The 18,643-nt window shown below is 44.7% G+C and overlaps 1 protein-coding gene across 6 annotated transcripts in view; it reads right to left on the bottom strand.

The window, feature by feature from the left end:
• LOC107778701 (ion channel CASTOR) overlaps positions 1–18,643 on the bottom strand; it is a 46,504-nt gene that overhangs the window by 27,091 nt on the left and 770 nt on the right. For all 6 annotated transcript variants that reach the window (XM_075241541.1, XM_075241538.1, XM_075241537.1 and 3 more), the window contains exon 2: positions 18,499–18,570. In XM_075241541.1, the coding sequence (XP_075097642.1) occupies positions 18,499–18,570 (72 nt within the window). The remainder of the gene's footprint in view (positions 1–18,498; positions 18,571–18,643) is intronic.

Here is an 18,643-nt window from a genome sequence, read left to right as displayed (position 1 = left end):
GGGCCGCAGGAGCGGAGGAAGCCGCAGAAGCGGGAGTGTGGTCACTTCTGCGACACCGCAGAAGCGGGTAAGTGGCCGTAGAAGCGAGAATGCTGGGCATATTATTTAAAAACGAGGGTTCGCGATTTTGCTTCATTTTAAACATTTCAAGCTCGGGTTTGGGCGATTCTTGAGAGGATTTTCGAGGGATTTCTTGAGGTAAGTCCCTTGTGCTCATTTTTTATCAATAATCTTGTTTCCCCATTGAATTTCGCACCTAGTTTGTGTGTATTTAAGGTGGAATTTAGGGCTACGAATTTGGAGAGTTTGATTTGGGGATTTGCGTGACGATTTGGAGTCGGATTTTGGTAATTTTGGTATGGTTAGACTCGTGGATGAATGGGCTTTCGAGTTTTGTAACTTTTATCAAATTTCGAGACGTGGGCCGGGGGCCGTCTTTTGAGCCGATTTTTGACTTTTGATTAATAACTTAGTATTTTTCTTCTGGAATTGATTCCTTTAGCCCGTGTTGATTATATCGAATTGTTTATGGCTAGATTCGAGGCATTCGGAGGCCGTTTCGCGAGGCAAAGGTGTGTTGGAGTAGAGATTTGCTCGGATTAAGGTAAGTAACAGTTCTAAATTTGGTTCCGAGGGTATGAAACCCCGTATTATGTGTCATGTGTTTGGTTTTAAGGTGACGCACATGCTAGGTGACGGGCGTGTGGGCGTGCACCGTAGAAATTGTGACTGGGTCAATTCCATGGAACTGTGTAGTTAAATAATCTGTTGTTATCCGTACCTTCTCCACGTATTAGAGAAATTGAACTGCAAATCATGTTAGAAATCATGTTTAGACCATGTGTTGACACTATAAGGACCCACAGAGGTCGTGTACATGTTGAATTATCTGCTAAATTGTTGTTTTGTACTCACTCACAGCTTTACTTGCATATTACATCTCAGTCTCTATTGTTAATTATTGATGCATTATATCATTGCTGTTTGGGCTGATTATCATGATTTCTGAGAACCCGAGAGACTGGAGAGGTTGATGACTGAGTGAGGCCGAGGGCCTGATTGTGAGGATATTTATGGGATCGAGTTGCACGCCGCAGCATGTTTCATTGATTTATGCCATGATTGGCTTGTTATAGCGTTTGGGCTGAAGGAGCCCCTCCAGAGTCTGTACACACCCCTAGTGAGCGCAGGTACCTACTGAGTGCGAGTGCCGAGCGATTGAGAGGAATGAGTGACTGTGAGAAATGAGTGATTGTGAGGTTGGAGTGAATATGCATTTGACTTTCATTTTTGTTGCACTTCAGTTGTCATATATCACCGTCTTGCAAATTTCTGAAAGATATTATACTCTATTTCACTTGAACTTGACATGGATTAATTGTTATGGCCTAAATTATCGAACTTGAAAGCATGCCTACTTTCCTATGTTGAAATTACTGTAATTGAACTATAACTGTGAAGTTCGTCACTACTTTCAGTCCTTTATTTAGTCTTGTTACTTACTGAGTTGGTTTTACTCATGCTACACCCTGCACTTCGTGTGCAGATCCAAGAGTTTCTGGACACAGTGGGTGTTGATTCCTTCGTGCAGTTGATCTTTTGGGAGGGTTCAAGGTGACTGCCCGGAGCTTCGCAGACCTTGTCTCTCCTTCCCTATCTTTTCGTTTTATGTATTTAGTTTCAAGACTATTATAGACAGTACTCTCAGATTTGTGATGTTTAGACGCTCATATTTATGGGATTGAGCTGCACGCGCAGCATGTTTCATTGATTTATGCCATGATTGGCTTGTGCTTGGGCTGAAGGAGCCCCTCCAGAGTCTGTACACACCCCTAGTGAGCGCAGGTACCTACTGAGTGCGAGTGCCGAGTGCTGAGCGATTGAGAGGAATGAGTGATTGTGAGGAATGAGTGATTGTGAGGTTGGAGTGAATGGGAGGACTGAGCGATTGTTGCTCTGAGAGGATGCATTTGACTTTCATTTCTGTTGCACTTCAGCTGTCATATATCACCGTCTTGCAAATTTCTGAAAGATATTATACTCTGTTTCACTTGAACTTGACATGGATTAACTGTTATGGCCTAAATTGTCGAACTTGAAAGCATGCCTACTTTCCTATGTTGAAATTACTGTAATTGAACTATAACTGTGAACCTCGTCACTACTTTCAGTCCTTTATTTAGTCTTGTTACTTATTGAGTTGGTTGTACTCACGCTACACCCTGCACTTCGTGTGCAGATCCAGGTGTTTCCGGACACGGTGGGTGTTAATTCCTTCGTGCAATTGATCTTTTGGGAGGGTTCAAGGTAGCTGCCCGGCACTTCGCAGACCTTGTCTCTCCTTCCCTATCTTACCGTTTTATGTATTTAGTTTCAGACTATTATAGACAGTACTCCTAGATTTGTGATGTTTAGACGCTCATGTACTCAGTGACATCCCGATGATGGGAATTTCTGTATTGGTTTTGACTTTCTATCCATTTTTAGAGTTTTGTTGATTAAAACATGTGTTATTCTTATTTTCTATTTAAAAAATGTGGAAGTATTTTGAAGTGCCGGCTTGCCTAGTACCACGTTAGGCGCCATCACAATAGGCTGAGTTTGGGGTCGTGACAAGTTGGTATCAGAGCCTAGGTTACATAGGTCTCACGAGTCATGAGCAGGTTTAGTAGAGTCTTGCGGATCGGTACGGAGACGTCAGTACTTATCTTCAAGAGGCTGCTGAACCCTTAGGAAACTTCACATTCTTGTATTCTTGTCGTGCGGATTTGTGGATTCCGGTAACTAAACTTCTGTATTCTATTCTCTCACAGATGGTGAGGACAGGTGCTACCGGTCAGGACGACCAGCCACCAGTACCACCAGCTAGGGCCACGAGAGGCCGAGGTCGCGGTAGGGGCAGAGGTGCAGCTCTTACAGCAGCTAGAGCAGCACCTGCAAATCCACCAGTTGCTCCAGCTCAGGAGCAGGTACCAGATACGGTTGAGCCAGTGGGGCCAGCTCAGGCACCAGTTGTGCCCATTGTGATTCCAGGCTTTCAGGAGGGCCTTGGCTCAGATTTTGACGATGTGCACCAGCCCAGCTCAGGCGGTCTCTGTTCCGGCCGCAGCAGTCACATCTCAGGCCGGGGAGATACTCAGACACTCACCGCCCGTACTCCAGAGCAAGTGATGCAGGGACTTCAGACGCCGAGGGTACTACCAGCCCAGCCGGTTGCAGCTGCTCAGGCCCAGGTGGTCCCCGTTATGACTGACGATGAGCAGAGGAGACTAGAGAGAATTTTGAGAGGCTCCAGCCTCCATCATTTAGCGGGGCTGAGTTAGAGGATGCTCAGGCTTCTTGGATAAGTACCCGCGGATTCTTCGCACGGCTGGTATTCTAGAGACCAGTGGGGTCTCGTTCACTACTTTTCAGTTCACTGGGGCTGCCTTCAGATGATGGGAGGCTTATGAGAGGCGCAGGCCAGTCGGTGCAGCACCACTTTCATGGTAGGAGTTCTCCGTTCTCTTCTTGGAGAAGTTCGTGCCGAAGTCTCGCAAGGAGGAGCTGCGCAAACAGTGTGAGCAGCTACGTCAGGAGGGCATGTCGAGATGAGGTTTTCTGAGTTGGCTCGTCACACAGTTTGGTTGATTCCTACTGATAGGGAGAGGATTAGGAGGTTCATTGATGGCCTCACATATCAGGTGTGGTTGCTTATGACTCGGGAGAGGGTATCTGGTGCTACTTTCGACAAGGTGGTTGATATTGCTCGGCAGATAGAGATGGTCCGTAGTCAGGAGCGTGGGGAAAGGGAGGCTAAGAGGCCTCGTGGATCAGGTAGTTTCAGCGGTGTTCCTTCTGGGGTCAGTTCTACCACGGCAGGGGTCGTCCTTATAGGCACGCTCAGACGGCTCGTCCAGCTCACCGTGGTGCATCATCCAGCCATGGTTCATACAGTGCTCATCAGGGTCAGTCATCTCTCAGTGCCCTTCCTGCTCAGAGTTCGTCCCGTGCTCCGTCGATTCAGGGTTCATCTATGCCAGGTCCTTCTAGCAGTTATCCCGGTACTCGGGGCTCCCTTCAGTCCCCACCACCAGCACCGGGGAGTTGCTTCGAGTGCGGGGAGTTTGGGCATATGTGGAGGCAGTGTCCTCGTCCGGGAGGTCCAGTGCAGCAGAGGAGTCAGGCTGCGACTTCAGCACCAGTTACTTCACCACTCGCCCAGCCAGCTCGGGGTGGGGCTCAGTCAGCTAGGGGTCGCCCAAGAGGGGGAGGCCGATCAAGTGGCGGCCAGGCTCGATTCTATTCTATTACTGCCAGACCAGATGTTGTTGCTTCAGATGCAGTGATCACGGGTATTTGTCTCAGTATACCACAGGGATGCCTCTGTATTATTTGACCCTGGTTCCACTTATTCGTATGCATCATCGTATTTTGCTCATTATCTGGATATGCTCTGTGAGTCCCTAGTTTCATCTGTTCATGTATCTACGCCAGTGGGCGATAATATTATTGTGGACCGTGTATATCGGTCGTGTGTAGTGACTATTGGGGGAATGGAGACTAGAGTTGATCTCTTATTGCTTAGAATGGTTGATTTCGACGTGATCTTGGGTATGGATTGGTTGTCTCCATGTTATGCTGTTCTGGATTGTCACGCTAAGACCGTGACGTTGGCGATACCGGGGTTGCCAAGGATTGAGTGGAAAGGTTCTCTAGACTATGTTCCCAGCAGAGTGATTTCATATTTGAAGGCCCAGCGGATGGTTGGGAAGGGTTGTTTATCTTATTTGGCCTCTGTGAGGGATGTTGGTGTTGATACTCCTACTATTGATTCTATTCCGGTGGTGCGAGATTTTCCGGATGTGTTTCCTGCAGACCTGTCGGGCATGCCGCCCGACAGGGATATTGACTTTGGTATTGACTTGGTGCCGGGCACTCAGCCCATTTCTATTCCATCGTATCGTATGGCACCAGCTGAGTTGAAGGAATTGAAAGAGCAGTTTCAGGAACTTCTTAATGAGGGATTTATTAGGCTCAGTGTGTCGCCTTGGGGTGCACCGATTCTGTTTGTGAAGAAGAAGGATGGTACTATGCGGATGTGCATCGACTATAGGCAGCTGAACAAAGTAACAATCAAGAACAAGTATCCTTTGCCGCATATTGATGATCTATTTGACCAGCTTCAGGGAGCGAGGGTGTTCTCCAAGATTGATTTGAGGTTTGGGTATCACCAGTTGAAGATTCAGGACTCAGACATTCTAAAGACAGCATTCAGGACCCGTTATGGTCATTATGAGTTTCTTGTGATGTCTTTTGGGCTGACCAACGCCTGTACTCTCGTAGCCAGGAGGAGCATGCCCAGCATTTGAGGATTGTGTTGCAGCAGTTGAGGGAGGAGAAGCTTTATGCCAAGTTCTCCAAATGTGAGTTTTGGCTTAGTTCAGTGGCGTTCTTGGGGCACGTGGTGTCCAGTGAAGGGATTCAAGTGGATCCAAAGAAGATAGAAGCGGTTCAGAATTGGCCCAGACCGCCCTCAACTACGGAGATTCGGAGCTTTCTTGGCTTGGCCGGTTATTATCGTCGCTTCGTGGAGGGTTTTTCGTCTATTGCATCGCCCTTGACTAAATTGGCCTAGAAGGGTGCCCCTTTCAGGTGGTCGTATGAGTGTGAGAAGAGCTTTCAGAAGCTCAAGACTGCCTTGACCACAGCTCCAGTTCTAGTTTTGCCTTCAGCTTCAGGTTCTTATACAGTGTATTGTGATGCTTCTCGAATCGGTATTGGGTGTGTCTTGATGCAGGAGGGTAGAGTGATCGCTTATGCTTCGCGTCAGTTGAAGCCCCATGAGAAGAACTACCCTGTTCATGATTTGGAGATGGCTGCCATCGTTCATGCATTAAAGATTTGGAGGCATTATCTCTACGGTGTGTCTTGTGAGGTATTTACGGATCATCAGAGCCTCCAGCACTTATTCAAATAAAAGGATCTAAATTTGAGGCAGCGGAGATGGTTGGAGCTGCTAAAGGACTATGATATCACTATTTTGTATCATCCCGGGAAGGCCAATGTGGTGGCCGATGCCTTGAGTAGAAAGGCGGTGAGTATAGGTAGCCTTGCATTCATTCATGTTGGTGAGAGACCTCTTGCAGTTGATGTTCAGGCCTTGGCCAACTAGTTCGTGAGATTAGATGCCTCGGAGCCCAGTCGGGTTCTAGCTTATGTGATTTCTCGGTCTTCCTTATATGATCGCATCAGAGAGTGCCAGTATGATGATCCCAATTTGCTTGTCCTTAAGGACACGGTTCAGCACGGTGATGCCAGAGATGTTACTATTGGGGATGATGGGGTATTGAGGATGCATGGTCGAATTTGTGTGCCTAATGTTGATGGGCTACGTGAGTTGATTCTTGAGGAGGCCCACAGTTCGCGGTATTCCATTCATCCGGGTGCCGCGAAGATGTACCAGGATTTGAGGCAGCACTATTGGTGAAGGAGAATGAAGAAGGATATAGTGGGGTTTGTGGCTCGGTGCCTCAACTGTCAGCAGGTAAAGTATAAGCATCAGAGACCGGGAGGATTGCTTCAGAGGTTAGAGATTCCAGAGTGGAAATGGGAGCGGATCACCATGTATTTTGTAGTTGGGCTCCCACGGACTTCGAGGAAGTTCGATGCTATTTGGGTGATTGTGGATCGGCTGACCAAGTCCGCGCACTTCATTCCAATTGGTACTACTTATTATTCAAAGCGGTTGGCTGGGATTTACATCTGCGAGATCGTTCGCCTTCACGGTGTGCCAGTGTCCATCATTTCAGATCGTAGCACGCAGTTTACATCACAGTTTTGGATAGCCGTGCAGCAAGAGTTGGGCACCCAGGTTGAGTTGAGTACAGCATTTCACCCTCAGACGGACGGGCAGTCCGAGCGCACTATTCAGATATTGGAGGACATGCTATGCGTTTGTGTCATTGATTTTGGGGGTTCTTGGGATCAGTTTTTGCCGCTCGCGGATTTTGCCTACAACAACAGCTACCAGTCGAGCATTCAGATGGCTCCGTATGAGGCTTTGTATAGAGACGGTGTAGATCTCCGGTGGGTTGATTTGAGCCGGGTGAGGCTAGGCTATTGGGTACTAATTAGGTTCAAGATGCTTTAGACAAGGTTAAATTGATTCAGGATCGGCTTCGCACGGCGCAGTCTAGACAGAAGAGTTACACCGACTAGAAGGTTCGTGATATTGCTTTCATGGTTGGGGAAAAGGTATTGCTCAAGGTTTCACCCATGAAGGGTGTTATGAGATTCGGGAAGAAGGGCAAGTTAAACCCTCAGTATATTGGGCCGTTTGAGGTACTTCAGAGGATTGGAGAGGTGGCTTACAAGCTTGCCTTGCCACCTAGTTTGTCGAGTGTGCATCCAGTAATTCATGTTTCTATGCTCCGGAAGTATGTCGGCGATCCGTCTCATGTTTCAGATTTCAGCACGGTTCAGTTGGATGGTGATTTGACTTATGATGTGGAGCCGGTGGCCATTTTGGATCGGCAGGTTCGGAAGTTGAGGTCAAAGGACATAACTTCGGTGAAGGTGCAGTGGAGAGGTCAACCAGTTGAGGAAGCTACTTGGGAAACCGAGCGGGAGATACGGAGCAGATATCCACAACTATTTGAGACTCCAGGTACCTTTCTAGACCAGTTCGAGCACGAACATTTGTTTAAGAGGGGAGGATGTAACGACCCGGCCGGTCGTTTTGAGAGTTGCAGCCCCGTTCCCCCATTTACTGCTCATTGTGTACTTTATAGCTGTTATGTGACTTGCCGGGGTAGTCGGTTCGGGTCCAGAGGGATTTCGGAATGAAATGAGACACTTAGTCTCAAGGTTGAAGCTTAGGTTGAAATGGTTGACCAGATGTTGACTTATGTGTAAACAATTCCGGAATGGAATTTTGATGGTTCCGTTAGCTCCGTTGGGTGATTTTGGGCTTAGGAGCGTGTCCGGATTGTGATTTGGAGGTCCGTAGTGGAATTAGGTTTGAAATGGCGAAAATTGGATTTTTGGAAAGTTTGACCGAAAGTGGATGTTAGTTTACAGCATGTATATAGTGTAGTATTGTCCCACATTGGTAGAGGAGTAGTATGTCCTTGTATAGTATACCTATAAATAAGGACCTCTTGTATTGTATTGTTTATCCAATATCAATAACATATTTTCTCCCGTGCCTTCTCACATGGTATCAGAGCAATTGTGAGATACTTATCGCTGTGCATAAATTCCAGCGATTCCGGGAAAGAGAAATCAGTACTTTTGTAAAGCTGTTTTCTATCTGCTTCATTTCTGTCAGTGTTGTGCAAAATCCAACACTACCACAAGAGTCGTCACAGTCCGGCGACCAAACCCCAGTGAAAAGCTCCGGCAGCAGCCTCCTTACGCGCCTCCACGCGCCACCAGAAGCTCACGCGCGTGAGCTCACGCGCCGGCGCGTACGACCACTTCCGTCCATTTTTTGAAAATCTTCCTTCAGAACAATTGGGTCGCCTGGTAATTCCGATCCTACCCCTACTGTTTTCATTTCATTCCGACAACTTTGAGTTTTTTCCGGCAGCTACAGTACTATTCCGACAGCTACAGTAGATTCCGGCAGCTACAATATTTCAGTATTTTGTTTCTGTGTTTCCGTACACTGTTTCAGTGGATTACAGTTGATTCTTTCTCTTATTTGGTAATAATTTGCAACAATGTCTTTGGGATTTTATGCTTTTGGGTCTAGAAACATGAGTTCTGGAAGCTCTAGTGCTATTATTACCTCGGAACCTTTAATGGGAGGTTCAAACTACTTAGCTTGGGCTTCATCTGTCGAGTTATGGTGTAGAGGTCAAGGTGTTCAAGATCATCTAATCAAACAGTCTAGCGATGGAGATGAAAAGGCAATAGCACTTTGAGCAAAAATCGATGCTCAGTTATGTAGCATCTTGTGGCGATCTATTAATTCCAAGTTGATGCCTTTGTTTCGTCCATTCCAGACATGTTATTTGGTTCGGGCAAAGGCACGCACCTTATACACTAATGACATATCTCGCTTCTATGATGTGATATCGCGGATGACAAACTTAAAGAAGCAGGAATTGGATATGTCTACTTACTTGGGTCAAGTTCAGGCAGTCACGGAGGAATTTGAGAAGTTGATGCCAGTTTCTGCTAGTGTGGAAAAACAAAAAGAGCAGCGACAGAAGATGTTTCTCGTTCTTACCCTCGCTGGACTTCCTAATGATCTTGATTCAGTACGCGACCAGATTTTGGCTAGTCCGTCTGTCCCGGCAGTTGATGAATTATTCTCTCGATTACTCCGCCTTGCTGCAGCACCAAGTCCACCAGTGATCTCATCACAGATACTTGATTCCTCTGTTCTTGCATCCCAGACAATGGATGTTCGGGCATCTCAAACTATGGAGCATAGACGAGGAGGAGGTCGTTTTGGAAGATCTAGACCCAAGTGTTCTTATTGTCACAAACTTGGACACACTCGTGAAATGTGTTATTCCTTACATGGTCGTCCACCCAAAAATGCTTACATTGCTCAGACCGAGACTCCAGGTAACCAAGGATTTTCTTTATCTAAAGAAGAATATAATGAGCTCCTTCAGTATCGAGCAAGTAAGCAGACATCTCCACAAGTAGCCTCAGTTGCTCAGACTGATACTTCTGTTACTGGTAATTCTTTTGCTTGTGTTTCCCAGTCTAGCACTCTTGGCCCATGGGTCATGGACTCCGGCGCTTCTGATCACATCTCTGGTAATATATCACTTTTGTCAAATATTGTATATTCACAGTCTTTTCCCACTGTTACTTTAGCCAATGGATGTCAAACTAAGGCAAAAGGAGTTGGACAAGCTAATCCCTTGTCTTCTATCACCCTAGATTCCGTTCTTTATGTCCCTGGCTGTCCTTTTAGTCTTACATCTGTTAGTCGTTTGACTCATGCCCTCCATTGTGGTATATATTTTATTGACGATTCTTTTATTATGCAGGACCGCAGTACGGGACAGACAATTGGTACAGGACGTGAATCAGAAGGCCTTTACTACCTTAACTCACTCAGTCCTTCCACAACATGTCTAGTTACAGATCCTCCAGATCTAATCCACAGACGTTTAGGACATCCGAGTTTATCCAAACTTCAGAAGATGGTGCCTAACTTATCTAGTTTGTCTACATTAGATTGTGAGTCGTGTCAACTTGGGAAACATACCCGAGCCTCCTTTTCGCGTAGTGTTGAGAGTCATGCAGCGTCTGTCTTCTCCTTAGTTCATTCTGATATATGGGGTCCTAGTAGAGTCAGTTCATCCTTGGGATTTCGTTATTTTGTCAGTTTCATTGATGATTATTCAAGATGTACTTGGCTTTTCTTAATGAAAGATCGTTCTGAGTTATTTTCTCTATTCCAGAGTTTCTGTGCTGAAATCAAAAACCAATTTGGTGTTTCTATTCGCATTTTTCGCAGTGATATGCCTTAGAATATTTATCTTCTCAATTTCAGCAGTTTATGACTTCTCAAGGAATTATGCATCAGACATCTTGTCCTTATACCCCTCAGCAAAATGGGGTTGCTGAAAGAAAGAATAGGCACCTTATTGAGACTGCTCGCACACTTCTAATTGAATCTCGTGTTCCGTTACGTTTTTGGGGCGATGCAATTCTCACAGCTTGTTATTTGATTAATCGGATGCCTTTATCTCCCATCAAGAATCAGATTCCGCATTCAGTATTGTTTCCCCAGTCACCCTTATACTCTCTTCCACCTCGTATTTTTGGGAGCACGTGTTTTGTTCATAACTTAGCCCCTGGGAAAGATAAGTTAGCTTCCCGTGCTCTCAAGTGTGTCTTTCTTGGTTATTCTCGTGTTCAGAAGGGATATCGTTGTTATTCTCCAGATCTTCGTAGGTACCTTATGTCAGCTGACGTCAAATTTTTTGAGTCTAAACCTTTCTTTACCTCTGCTGACCACCATGATATATCTGAGGTCTTACCTATACCGACCTTTGAGGAGCTTACTATAGCTCCTCCTCCACCTTCGACCACAGAGGTTTCATCCATACTAACCGTTGAGGAGTCTAGTGTTGTTCCCCCTAGTTCCCCAGCCACAGGAACACCACGCTTGACTTATCATCGTCGTTTGCGTCCTCCATCAGGCCCAACTGGTTCTCGTCCTGCACCTGACCCTGCTCCTGCTGCGGACCCTGCTCCTAGTACACCGATTGCACTTCGCAAAGGTATACGGACCACACTTAACCCTAATCCTCATTATGTCGGTTTGAGCTATCATCGTCTGTCATCTCCCCATTATACTTTTATATCTTCTTTGTCCTCGGTTTCCATCCCTAAATCTACAGGTGAAGCGTTGTCTCATCCAGGATGGCGACAGGCTATGAGTGACGAGATGTCTGCTTTACATACAAGTGATACTTGGGAGCTTGTTCCTCTTTCCTCAGGTAAATCTACTGTTGGTTGTCGTTGGGTTTATGCAGTCAAAGTTGGTCCCGATGGACAGATTGATCGACTTAAGGCCCGTCTTGTTGCCAAAGGATATACTCAGATATTTGGGCTCGATTACAGTGATACCTTCTCTCCCGTGGCTAAAGTGGCTTCAGTCCGCCTTTTTCTATCCATGGCTGTGGTTCGTCATTGGCCCCTCTATCAGCTGGACATTAAAAATGCCTTTCTTCACGGTGATCTTGAGGATTAGGTTTATATGGAGCAACCACCTGATTTTGTTGCTCAGGGGGAGTCTAGTGGCCTTGTATGTCGGTTGCGCCGGTCCCTCTATGGTCTAAAGCAGTCTCCTCGAGCCTGGTTTGGTAAGTTCAGCACGGTTATCCAGGAGTTTGGCATGACTCGTAGTGAAGCTGATCACTCTGTGTTTTATCGGCACTCTGCTTCAAGTCTCTGTATTTATCTGGTAGTCTATGTTGATGATATTGTTATTACTGGCAATGATCAGGATGGTATTACCAATCTGAAGCAGCATCTCTTCCAGCACTTCCAAACTAAGGATCTAGGCAGATTGAAGTACTTTCTAGGTATTGAGGTTGCCCAGCCTAGCTCAGGTATTGTTATTTCTCAAAGAAAATATGTTTTAGACATTCTTGAGGAGACGGGGATGATAGGTTGCAGACCTGTTGACACTCCGATGGATCCGAATTCTAAACTTATGCTAGGACAGGGGGGAGCCACATAGCGATCCTGCAAGCTATAGGCGGCTGGTTGGAAAATTAAATTATCTCACAGTGACTAGACCCAACATTTCTTATCCTGTGAGTGTTGTAAGTCAGTTTATGAATTCTCCATGTGATAGTCATTGGGATGCAGTTGTCCGCATTATTCGATATATAAAATCGGCTCCAGGCAAAGGGTTACTCTTTGAGGATCGAGGTCATGAGCAGATCATTGGATACTCAGATGCTGATTGGGCAGGATCACCTTCTGATAGACGTTCTACGTCTGGATATTGTGTTTTAGTAGGAGGAAATTTGGTGTCCTGGAAGAGTAAGAAACAGAATGTAGTTGCTCGGTCTAGTGCAGAAGCAGAATATCGAGCAATGGCTATGGCAACATGTGAGCTAGTCTGGACCAAACAATTGCTCAAGGATTTGAAATTTGGTGAAATCAGTCGGATGGAACTTGTGTGCGATAATCAAGCTGCACTTCATATTGCATCAAATCCGGTGTTCCATGAGAGAACTAAACACATTGAGATTGATTGTCACTTCGTCAGAGAAAAGATACTTTCAGGAGAGATTGCTACAAAGTTTGTGAGGTCGAATGATCAACTTGCAGATATTTTCACCAAGTCTCTCACTGGTCCTCGTATTGGTTATATATGTAACAAGCTCGGTACATATGATTTGTATGCACCGGCTTGAGGGGGAGTGTTAGTTTACAGCATGTATATAGTGTAGTATTGTCCCACATTGGTAGAGGAGTAGTATGTCCTTGTATAGTATAGCTATAAATAAGGACCTTTTGTATTGTATTGTTTATCCAATATCAATAACATATTTTCTCTCGTGCCTTCTCACAGTGGACTTTGTGGATAACGGGTTCGGATTGGAGTTTCGGGGGCTGGAGTAGGTCTGTGCTGTCATTTGTGACTTGTGTGCAAAATTTAGGGTCAATCGGACGTGATTTGATAGGTTTCATCGTCGTTTGTAGAAGTTGGAATTCCTTAGCTTCAATAGGCTTGAATTGGGGTGCAATTCGTGTTTTTGATGTCGTTTAAGGTGATTTGAGGGCTCGACTAAGTTCGTATCGTGTTTTAGGACTTGTTGGTATATTGGTTGAGGTCCCGGGGGCCTCGGGTTGATTTCGGATGGTTTTCGGATCAAAGTTTGAGTTTGAAAGACTGCTGAAGCTGGGACTCTGCTGGTGTAACCGCACCTGCGAAGCTTTGATCGCAGGTGCGGGCTGTGTTGCGCAATTGCGACTTTTGGAGGGGAGTGTGCAGTGGTCGCAGGACCGCACCTGCGTAACCGCAGATGCGGCTGTGGGATCGCAAAAGCGGAAATGGAAATGGGAGTTGGGTCCGCAGAAGCGACTTGGTGGCTCGTAGAAGCGAGTCCGCAGGAGCGGAGTCGGGGGCCGCAGGAGCGGAGGAAGCCGCAGAAGCGGGAGTGTGGTCGCTTCTGCGACACCGCAGAAGCGGGTAAAAGGCCGCAGAAGCGAGAATGCTGGGCAGATTATTTAAAAACGAAGGTTAGCGATTTTGCTTCATTTTAAACATTTCAAGCTCGGGTTTGGGCGATTCTTGAGAGGATTTTCGAGGGATTTCTTGAGGTAAGTCCCTTGTGCTCATTTTTTATCAATAATCTTGTTTCCCCATTGAATTTCGCACCTAGTTTGTGTGTATTTAAGGTGGAATTTAGGGCTAGGGATTTGGAGAGTTTGATTTGGGGATTTGAGTGACGATTTGGAGTCGGATTTTGGTAATTTTGGTATGGTTAGACTCGTGGATGAATGGGCTTTCGGGTTTTGTGACTTTTATCAAATTTTTAGACGTGGGCCCGGGGGCCTGCTTTTGAGCCAATTTTTGACTTTTGATTAATAACTTAGTATTTTTCTTCTGGAATTGATTCCTTTAGCCCGTGTTGATTATATCGAATTGTTTATGGCTAGATTCGAGGCATTCGGAGGCCGTTTCGCGAGGCAAAGGTGTGTTGGAGTAGAGATTTGCTCGGATTGAGGTAAGTAACAGTTCTAAATTTGGCTCTGAGGGTATGAAACCCCGTATTATGTGTCGTGTGTTTGGTTTTAAGGTGACGCACATGCTAGGTGACGGGCGTGTGGGCGTGCACCGTAGAAATTGTGACTGGGTCAATTCCATGAAACTGTGTAGTTAAATAATTTGTTGTTATCCATACATTCTCCACGTATTAGAGAAATTGAACTGCAAATCATGTTAAAAATCATGTTTAGACCATGTGTTGACACTATAGGGACCCACAGAGGTCGTGTACATGTTGAATTATCTGCTAAATTGTTGTTTTGTACTCAGTCACAGCTTTACTTGCATATTACATCTCAATCTCTATTGTTTATTATTGATGCATTATATCATTATTGTTTGGGCTGATTATAATGATTTCTGAGAGCCCGAGAGACTGGAGAGGTTGATGACCTTTATACAACTCTACCTTGGTAATTAAGTTCCGCTTTAGTTGGTGTGAAATGAGCTACTGAGTAAGCCGAGGGCCTGATTGTGAGGATATTTATGGGATCGAGTTGCACGCCGCAGCATGTTTCATTGATTTATGCCATGATTGGCTTGTTATAGCGCTTGGGCTGAAGGAGCCCCTCCAGAGTCTGTACACACCCCTAGTGAGCGCAGGTACCTACTGAGTGCGAGTGCCGAATCCCGAATGCCGAGCGATTGAGAGGAATGAGTGATTGTGAGAAATGAGTGATTCTGAGGTTGGAGTGAATGGGAGGACTGAGCGACTGTTGCTCTGAGAGGATGCATTTGACTTTCATTTTTGTTGCACTTCAGCTGTCATATATCACCGTCTTGCAAATTTCTGAAAGATATTATACTCTGTTTCACTTGAACTTGACATGGATTAACTGTTATGGCCTAAATTGTCGAACTTGAAAGCATGCCTACTTTCCTATGTTGAAATTACTGTAATTGAACTATAACTGTGAAGCTCGTCACTATTTTCAGTCCTTTATTTAGTCTTGTTACTTACTGAGTTGGTTGTACTCATGCTACACCCTGCACTTCGTGTGCAGATCCAGGTGTTTCAGTGTTGATTACTTCGTGCAGTTGATCTTTTGGGAGGGTTCAAGGTAGCGGCGCTTCGCAGACCTTGTATCTCCTTCCCTATCTTTTCGTTTTATGTATTTACTTTCAGACTATTATAGACAATACTCCCAGATTTGTGATGTTTAGACGCTCATGTACTCAGTGAGACCCCGATGATGGGAATTTCTGTATTGGTTTTGACTTTCTATCCATTTTTAGAGTTTTGTTGATTAAAACCTGTGTTATTCTTATTTTTCATTTAAAACATGTGGAAGTATTTTGAAGTGTCGGTTTGCCTAGTACCACGTTAGGCGCCATCACGACAGGCTGAGTTTTGGGTCGTGACAGTAAACAATAAATATCCGCCTTCCATTTCTCTATTAACATTTTGACTACAGATCTCGTCTCTTCGATTCAATCCCCTAACATTCCAGGATAAGATTTTTAATTTCATTGAAAACCATTGCTGATGGATTTCCCCTTTTCCTTTGAGCTTGATTCTGAAAAGTTCATGTTGAAAACTAGATTTTGGACCTCCACACCCCCCTTCTTCCTAATTGGAGTAGATACTGTTTTCATAGCAGTCTCCAATCTTTTCTCTTGCCTACGCCTATCAATTTTCATGAAGAGTGATAGTGCTTCTTCTTCACACCCCTGAAAATTTACCCCATAAGACTTGCTCATCTTTAAAATATTTTTATGAACCCATAAGGAGCATCTGACTCAGCTTTGAGAAAGTGAGTGTCCAAAGGATCAGCTTCGTCCACCAACCAATTTTCCTGATCATTAAAATCAAATATCTGCAGGGGATTCATGGCACTAAAAGAGAAAGGAGTGAAATCCCCCATCATAATTGTTTCCCTGTCATCTTTTATAAGAAGAGAGAGAGAGAGTTAGAGTCCGCAGGTGCGGATGATTTTACGCAGAAGCTGATGCGCACCTACGGTGAAGGAGCGCAGAAGCGAAGGAGCTGGCCTTGGGGGAGAGCCGCACCTGCGAGTAATCCTCCGCAGAAACGGAGGAGCAGAAGCGGCAAAAGGACCGCAGGTGATTTCTTCGCTTCTGCGGAAGCGCACCTGCGTGCCTTGTCCGCAGGTGCGGTTACACCAGGATTCAGCATGCCAATTCTGGGCAGCTACTGCTTTGGTTTGTTCCAAAGTTCAGAATCCCTTAGCACCTGGTTTGAAGTAATCTCATCCATCAATGGATCTCCACTTATATCTGTATCGAGAATATCAAATTTGTTTGAAAGCTAGACCTTATTCCCCATTTCTGGGCTTTTTGAAAGACCCAGATTGAACTTTGTAAGTTGAACTCCTTGGCCCAGTTCAGTAGGGCCCCCTTTAATTACAGGCCCCATGATAGTATCTTCCCTTATTTTCAAATTTGAGTCTGAACCAGCTGTCCCTTGAACCTTGTGCACCAACCCCTCATCTGTAGACCCAGCTATAAGTCTACTCCCCACGAACCCTCCTTCTAGCTTTTCATCTTTGCTAGTAAAATTCTAGCTCGCCGAAGCCTCACACCACACCGGAATAGTGTAGACTACACCATTTTTTTCAAGCTCGATAGATTTAGGGATCTGCTCTAAAGGACCCTTGACTTTTAATGCGGACCCACTTTAGATGATTTCTCAAGGTGGTTTCTTCTTCAGTTTCGATCCAACCCCCACATTTGTCCCCAATTTGTATGAAGATGTCTTGATACCAGAGATGAAGAGGAACTCCAGAAGTCTCACCCATACCCAATCGAGAGTAGCGCCGGCAGGGAGACATCCAGTCGTTGGCGTCCACCAGTCAAAATTCATCAGCAGATTTCTCCATTTCCATTCTCCTACTCTGATGTGTTCTGCCAATTTCCCTGAGGGAAATTCGAAAAGGAATTTGGAGCCATGCATTCCATACATTTGTACCCCTGGGATTGAGCTCCATTTACTGTTAGCCCATCTTCGAATGTCAGATAGAGTTGGAAGTTCTTTAGAAGCTTTGAAGCTTCCAACCAGGCATCTGGAGAACACGTCGTAATCCGAGATTTCAAGCCCTACTACCGTGATGCGATTAGTGCTGGGAGCAATAGCAGATGTTGAGGATCCTTTCGCTTTCCATTTGTCAGTTCTGAAAGCCTCCAAATAAGCATGATTTTCATCTGACTTGGGAGGAATTTGCTTCACTGGGATTCTCAACCTTTGAATGACTGGGACCTCCCTATTTATGAACCTTTCAATCTTAAGAGCAAAATCTCTCCACCCTCCATTAAATGTTATTTCTGGCAAAATGATTACGGCCCTGCGCTCCCCCTGAACTGCTACAATACTAATGAATTTGCCATAATCGCTGTATTTTTTAGCGCAGAAAAAGGTGTACATGTGATCTTCCATCTCCTAAGGTCATTTCCCCTTCCTTCAAATGCAATGTGCAGTAATCCACAAATCCACAGCATGACTTTCCTGCTTAAAGTCATTTTCCTCATGTAGTTTGACTTACGCTCCACCCACTCAAACCAAACCTCATCTAGACCTTTGATTTCTATGATATCAAAGGATTTCCCACCACTATTGAAATAAATTCTATTAACCATGAATTAAAATATGATATAAAAACGAACAAAGTTTCTAAAGCAATTACTGATGAATGATTGACGAAAACTAAGCTGAAAACAACAAGAAGAGCCATCGGAAAAAGGAAATTCACCGGAAAGAGTTTTTAGGCTCTTTCCTTGAAATTCATGCCTGGGAGCATTTTTTTACTTTATTTTTATTTATTTTGAACATGTTCAATTCCTACCTGGTGTTTCCTTCCCCTTTCCTTCCTGGGGTTATTCTGGCAGTCCAATAAATAATAGATCACCCCTTCCGCCTCAAAAAATAATGATGGGGCTTGAAGTGAGGTAAAAATATCTATTTATGGTTGACCTTGGCCAGTATTGCCTTTGATTTTTGGAAAATAAGATTTACATATATAGAAATCTTATAGTAGTACAGACCAAATTTAGAAAAAGAAAAACTAAAATGCATAAAAGACGTTTAAGAAAACCGGAGTCGAGGAAAAACGTTTGAACTTTTCAAATAATAACAGTGAGGTACAAATGGAATCAACATGGTCATTGTAACTTTTTAGCCTTTGGAAGAAGTAGTAATTTTATCATTGTATCAACGTCGTATAACTTCCACACGAACTTGCTAACGTACTTACATACACAATTATATGCATGTCAGAAATCTTGATATTGGAAGTTACCTGCAAATCACTAACTTGATATTGCAGAGAAAAGTTTTTGTGTAGAAGAGATGTAAAGCAAACCACCACCATCTGCACCCAAAATATATACCAAAATCGTAATTTACATACTCAACCCCAATTAAGGAAGCATTTATTTTGCAAA

Source organism: Nicotiana tabacum, chromosome 21 (assembly GCF_000715075.1).
Source record: "Nicotiana tabacum cultivar K326 chromosome 21, ASM71507v2, whole genome shotgun sequence".
Lineage (NCBI taxonomy): Eukaryota > Viridiplantae > Streptophyta > Magnoliopsida > Solanales > Solanaceae > Nicotiana > Nicotiana tabacum.
This window is presented reverse-complemented; position numbering and strand designations above follow the sequence as displayed.